This window comes from Bison bison, unplaced genomic scaffold (assembly GCF_000754665.1).
Source record: "Bison bison bison isolate TAMUID 2011002044 unplaced genomic scaffold, Bison_UMD1.0 scf7180017863030, whole genome shotgun sequence".
Taxonomy (NCBI): domain Eukaryota; kingdom Metazoa; phylum Chordata; class Mammalia; order Artiodactyla; family Bovidae; genus Bison; species Bison bison.
The window spans coordinates 66,597-73,691 of record NW_011493602.1 but is presented as its reverse complement, the minus strand read 5'-3'; the positions used below and the strand labels follow the sequence as shown (position 1 = coordinate 73,691).

The 7,095-nt window shown below is 54.1% G+C and overlaps 1 protein-coding gene across 1 annotated transcript in view; it reads right to left on the bottom strand.

The window, feature by feature from the left end:
• Nucleotides 1–7,095, bottom strand: part of LOC104983642 — a 46,241-nt gene that overhangs the window by 17,903 nt on the left and 21,243 nt on the right. Inside the window, exon 10 of the mRNA XM_010833174.1 lies at nucleotides 612–841. Within this exon, the coding sequence (XP_010831476.1) occupies nucleotides 612–841 (230 nt within the window). The remainder of the gene's footprint in view (nucleotides 1–611; nucleotides 842–7,095) is intronic.

The window sequence follows — 7,095 nt, the reverse complement described above, 5'->3', positions numbered from 1 at the left end:
ATGAGGCACCACTGCTCACCGCCAGCCTGTCCCAGACTCAGACACCTCCTCCGCTCCCCACGGGGGACCCTGCGCGATGCAGGTGGAGCTCCTCTGGCGGCCCTTTCCAGCGGGAGAAACACACAGAAGCCTGTCGACCGCTCAGTGAAAACCAAGCGCCCTCGCACGCACCAGCTCGGCGGTGACGAAGTATCACCGAGAAGCGCGCAGGCAGAGCGGCGGTGAGGGTGGCTGACCGACGTCAGAATCGCCGAACTGAACTGCACATGCGCGTCCGGGTCTGCGCGTCACAAACGAGGATGCCGGAGTCCCGTGTCTCCAAAGGCCCCTCTTCCCCGCTCGGTGCCCACAGGCCACGCTTGGTCAGCTCTAGACGCTCTGGGACCCCCCGGGCGCCCGGTGCGGCTCAGTCTGGTGGGTCTCTCCAGCCGAGTCTCAGGGCCTCCGCGCTGCCCCCCACGACGTGCAGGGCCCTCCCCAGGCAAGGCGCTCCCACTGCCTGCAGTGCCCTCGCCTCGAGTCTCAGGAGCCGCGCAGCAGCCGTCCGCGTGGACACGGAGAGCCCCCGACCTGCACCGGGTATCTCCCCCATTCCCAGCCACGCTGCGTACCTTGTTTGCGGGAGGAGCCGGAGAAAAGCGGCGCGCGCAGGTCAGGAAGATGTCGGGCTCAGGCTTCCCGCTCCGCACCTCAGGGTCGTCGCCCAGCACCACGTGGTGGAAGAGGCCGAAGAAGTCCTGGTGGCGGCTGGTCTTCAGCTGGAAGGATGCCGTCCCCGAGCTGGTGGCCACGGCACAGGGCACATCGTGCTTCCGCAGGTGGCGGATCAGCTTCTCCACGCCTGGGTTGGGGGCGGGGGGTGGAGGAAGGGGGACCGTCAGGGATGAGGGGGGTGTGTGCAGGCCTCGGCGGTGGAGGGGGGTGGGGGCGACGCTGGGCCAGCCCCGTTCCCCCCAGCTTGCAGCCTCGTCTGATCTCACCGCTGTCCTCACAGGGCAGGGATGTCAGCACGGGGACATCTGCACTCAGCACTGACATGGAAAAGCAGTTCAGGGCTCGGCGATGGCCTTTCCCAGAGGATCAGAGGCGACTACTGGGATGGCTGGTGCTCTGCTTGCCACGCCGGTCAGAGCAAGGGCCCCCTGACGGCTGAGCGGGTAAAGAATCCACCTGAACAGTATCTACATACAATAGCTAGGACGTGGAAGCAACCTAGATGTCCATGCACTGATGAATGGATAAAGAGGCCGTGGTACAAGTATACAGTGGAATATTACTCATACAGAAAAGGGAACACATTTTAGTCAGTTCTGATGAGGTGGATGAACCTGTAGTCTTTTATACAGAGTGAAGTTAAGTCAGAAACAGATACACCGTTATGTATACTAACACATATATTTGGACTCTAGAAAGATGGTGTTTACCGTATATTAAAACATATGTGGACTCTAGAAAGACGGTGCTTACCGTATATTAACACATACATGTGGACTCTAGAAAGATGGTGCTGATGAGCCTACTTGCAGGGCAGCAAAGCAGATGCAGACACAGAGAACAGGCTTGTGGACACAGTGGGGGAAGGAGAGGGTGGCATGAATGGAGAGAGCAGCATGGAGATACATACATTACCGTATGTAAAACAAGACAGCCAGGGGAATTCGCTGTACGACTCACAGAACTCAAACTGGGGCTCTGTGACATCCTGGAGGGGAGGACAGGGTGGAGGTGGGAGGGGGTTCAAGAGGGAGGGGACACAGGTACACCTGTGACTGATCCATGTTGATGTAAGGCGGGAATGAAAACAATGCTGTAGAGCAATTATCCGTCAATTAAAAATAATAAAAAAAAAAAATAAAAGAATCCACCTGCAATGCAGGAGACGCAGGAGATGCTGGTTCGATCCCTGGGTTGGGAAGATCCCCTGGAGGAGGAGAATAGCAACCCACTGCGGTATTCTTGCCTGGGAAATCCCATGGACAGAGAAATCGCCTGGTGGGCCACAGTCCATGAGGTCTCAAAGAGTGGTACACGACTGAGCAACGAAAGCTCTACCACTATCAGAGCAAAGCCGGGCAGCTGCCAAGAACTGTGACAACGTAGAGGACATGGACAAGTTCTTCTTGAAGAGGAACGTTGTTTGGAAGAGAGTTCTTTGACAGCTCACTCGGGAACATAGCGATTAACATAACTAGCCCTAGATCCACGGGAAAGAGATGAATCTAAGCTAAGAACCGTCCCAGACCTGGCAGCGCACGCCCTCGCTGGTGAACTTACCAAACGTCCCAGGAAGAAACCACACCAATTCTCAGGAAACCTCAGAAAATCACGGGGAACACTTATTTCCCAACTCATGTTTTTGAGACTGGCACTTTTCTGATATGGAAGGTAGAGAAAAATATACAAAAAACTACAGACCCGTATGTCTTGTGAACACACACACTTAACCTCACACTGAAGCCAACTTACAACCACTATGAAAGTACCCTACTTGAAGAGTTGCTGTGGGGTTGGAACCTGTTATCTGAAAATATTAAAAAGCCACACTATTTAATTAGCTTGCAACAACTAATGACCAATATGTAGAATTACATTAGCTAAATTTCCATAAAAAACCTTCATGGAATTGGTGAATTAAAAGGATGAAAGAATGCCTATGACAAATATACATCCAATAATCACCTCGGTCTGGATATGGTGATTAAAGCTGAGTATCAACATGACTTGCATTAAAACAAAAGGTTCAAGTTGTATGACCCAACAGTAAACCAGCATACTAAAAAATACTGGAGCATATTTAAATATATGCTTCCTCTAAAACCTACTGGAAAAAGAAAATTTTGCTGGAAGAGTCCTCTGATGCTATTGATTATAAAAATTTAAATATGGTTGATCTCACTTTAGCTTATACTTTAAGTATTTCTAGTTCTGTGACTATTTTGTAATGCACTAACTTAACGGGGCAATACTAACCAAAATAAATACACACCAGCAAGCCTACACTGGAAAACAGAGTCAACATTGTTATCCATAGGGGAATGAATAAGTTTTTGGATGACTGTTAAATTTTTTTTTTAAGATCTGTTGCTTTTATTTATGTATTTATTTTTGGCTGTACCACGTCTTAGTCACGGCACGTAGGATCTCCGGTGCAGTGTCCAGGCTTCCTCCCTAGCTGCGAAGCACGGGTTTAGTTGGCCCATGGCGTGTGGAACTTCCTTCCCAGACCAGGGAGCAAACCTGTGGCCCCTGTACAGGAAGGCGGATCCCTAACCACCGGAACCCCAGGGAGTCCGGGAAAGACTCCTTTTAAATCAGATGAGCTCCGTGAAGATGTCCAAGATGGTTACAAACATGAGCCCAGAGTCAGGGAGGCTGAGCACAGCCCGTAGCAAGCAGCCCCATGTCTGGGGCTCGGTTCTGTCCTGGGATACAGCGACGATTAGCGTTCCGGGTGGTGACGCTGTGAGGGAACACCTGTAAAACACGCCACCCATAAAACCACACACAGCAAGGCAAGGCCCCACAAGATGGTAGAAGCCATGGTCGCCACCAATCCATCAAACTCAGGTTACTCGTCAATCATTCAACTCTCCTGGTATTAACATGCTACTGCCTGATTACTTCAAAAACTTTTGTGTCCTTTAAATACCGTACGCTGACTTTTTCTTAGTCTCTCTGCTAAGTAAAAGACTAGAAACATGATGGGACTTCTGTCCTGCACAGAAGCTCATTAATTAGGTACGTAAATGAAACCCAGCCAGCAGACAGCTGGTAGCCTCGGGGTGCTCAAGTGGGTTTCATGGCCGGGCACAGACAGATCACTCTTGCTACACAGAATGAGCATTCCCAGGACTGATCTACAGGGAAGGAAAGAACTGTCGAAGATCAGCGATGCTGAGAGCTGAGTGCTTCTGCCTGACTTCATCCAAGAGGCTTCGGGCTGGTGAGGAAAGATGTGGAGGCTGCCAGGAAAGTGGGTCTGCACACGGAAGAGCCAGGAAGGTGGTTCTGCACACGGACACGTGCAGAGAAGGTCGACAGGGGACACGGGTTCTTTCAGCTGCTGCCCTGAAATTCAGGTGCTGGGTGGCTGTATCCAGCAGCCCCCCATCTAGCTCAGGCGTCCTCTGTGACACTTCACCTGAGCCCGCAGACACGTTGTGGTTGGGAGCGGAAAGGACCCAGGGTGGGGAGACGACACTATTCAGGGACGGGCTCAGCACAAGGGGACCGCGGAGCAGCCGCGGAGTCTAGAGTCCTGCGGGGAGGCGCGGGGGTGGGGCGGCAGAGTCGGGGCTTGGTTGATGGAACCACCCGGGGAGAGAGCAGACACCACGCCATCCTGGCATAGGGTTTGCCGCAAGCCGGCTGCCCCGCTCAGACCTCCAATCCGAGCATTCCTGGACACGAGGCTCGGTCCCTCCTCCTCGCAGCCCGCAGGGTGGAAGGGAGACCCTTCTCCTAGACAGTGACCGTGCCCCTGCCTGGGAGGGGACAGGCTGGCACCAGCGTGGCACAGGCCACAGGGGACGCCTTCAAGGGTGGTGGGTGCAGTGGTGGGCCCCGAAAGAGACGTCAGGGTGTTCTGAACATGAACTCACCTGGGACCTGGGTCTGAGCAGAGGTGAAGGTCCTCACCCCTGGGGTTTCTGACCATGAACTGACCTGGAATAATGAGGGTCTGAGCAGACGTGAGGTCCTCACCCCTGGGGTTTCTGAACATGAACTGACCTGGGACGTGGGTCTGAGCAGAGGTGAGGTCCTCCCCACTGGGGTTTCTGACTGTGAACTGACCTGGGACAATGAGGAGACTGTCTATGCGAAAGTGAGGTCCTCACCCCTGGGGTTTCTGACCGTGAGCTGACCTGGGAAGAGGAAGGTCTGTGCAGAGGTGAAGGGCCTCACCCCTGGGGTTTCTGACTGTGAACTGACCTGGGACAATGAGGGTCTGTGCAGAGATAAGGGTCCTCACCCCTGGGGTTTCTGACCGTGAACTGACCTGGGACAATGAGGGTCTGTGCAGAGATAAGGGTCCTCACCCCTGGGGTTTCTGACCGTGAACTGACCTGAGACAATGAGGGTCTGTGCAGAGATAAGGGTCCTCACCCCTGGGGTTTCTGACTGTGAACTGACCTGGGATGAGGAGGGTCTGTGTGGAGGTGAGGTCCTCACCCCTGGGGTATCTGACCATGAACTGACCTGGGATGAGGAGGGTCTGTGCAGAGGTGATGAAGGACATTCAGAATGAGATCAGCCCTAAACCCAGTGGGAGTTCCCAGTTGGCTCAGCGGTAAAGAATGTGCCTGCCAACGCAGGAGACACAGGGGATTCACGTTGGATCCCTGGGCTGGGAAGATTTCCCTGAAGAAGAAAATGCCAACCCACGGCAGTATTCTTGCATAGAGAATCCCATTGACAGAGGAGCCTGGCGGGCTATGGTCCATGCGGGTCGAAAAAGGAGACTGTATGCGCCTGAGCAACGCACACATGCACTCAGCCCAGTGACGTCTGCCTTCCTCTGCTCCAGCTGTTGTCGTGCAGCCCCATCGGCCTGGCTGCTGTGTAAACACGGAAATCTGTTTCTCACAGGTCTGCAGGCTGCAACCGAGACCAAGGCACCCACTCAGGGTCTCCTGAGTGGGCCCTCTTCCTGACTCACGGCCACCTACCCCGTGTCCTGATGTGGGGGGTGGGGGGAGCGAGCTCTGAGGGGCCTCTCACTGAAGGGCGCTAATCCCATTCCTGGGGTGCCACCTTGATGATCTTACCACCCCGCAATCAGGTCACCTCCAAATACATTAACACTGTGGGTCAGGACTTCAACTACATGAACTCAGAGAGACCCACAGACATTCGTAACAGCAACTAGGGCCCTTAGTAACTGGTGTCCTCACAAGAGAAAGGGCAACAGGCACAGAGAAGCCACGTGGAGACAGAGGGAGGCGGCCACCAGCCCAGGGACGGACACCTGGAGCCACCAGAGGCTGGAAGAGGCGGGGCAGACCCTCCCCTGGAGCCTCTGGAGGATCCTTGGCCCTGGGACGACTTGACCTCAGAACAGGACTTGACTTGAAAACAAGATCTTTGCAGATGAGAAGTAAAGGATTCTGAAATGAGGTCATTTGAATGAGGGTGGCCCTAAATCCCACGATACGCTCCCCATAAGACACAGAAGAGACACATGGACACAGAGGAGAAGCCACGTGGAGATGGAGCTGTAGACAGGAGGGAGGCAGCCACCACCAGCCCAGGGATGGACGCCTGGAGCCCCCAGAAGCTGGAAGAGGCGGGGAGGAGCCTCCCCTGGAGCCCCTGGAGGGACTGTGGGCCTGCCTACACACTGACCTCAGCCTTCCAGTCTCCAGGACTGTGCCTACATAAATTTCTGTTGTCCCAGGACACCACGTCTGTCGGTCATTGGAATATCAGCCACAGGAAACTGATGAAACGGACCCAAGGTAGGAGCTTGAGGTGGAGACTAGAAATAGGGGGCCGTGATTATGAGAAGGAGTCGTAGTTCATGACTGCAAATACAAACGTGTGCTGGCAAAATTTTGACAAACAGTTAGCCCTCAAGCATAAAGCTCAGGAAAGAAAGAGAAGACACACAGACACACACAGGAACAACAGGGGAGCACCGGTTCTCGGCAGCAGTAGGGAGAAGCCCCCGGAATCTCCAGCTGCCACCTTGGACCCCGAGACCAGGTCTCTCCGCTAGAATGACAGCCAGGAGGTGCAAGGGGGTGGCAACTTACAGGAGCAGGTTCTCAGAGCAGGGCTCCAGATGACGGGGACAGAGTGAAGGGACAAAGCAGGCGATCAGACAGTTAGCCCTATGAGGCAACTGGAAGCACAAAAAAATATGGGAGACCCCCGTAAGTTAAATGATCTCTCAGGAAAGGAGAGCTGCTTAACCACACAACGAAGCAGGCTTCGCTCAGTTCAGTCGCTCAGTTGTATCTGACTGTTTGCAACCCCCTGGACCGCAGCACGCCAGCTTCGCTGTCCATCACCAACTCCCAGAGTTTACTCAAACCCATGTCCATCGAGTGGGTGATGCCATCCAACCATCTCACCCTCTGTCATCCCCTTCCT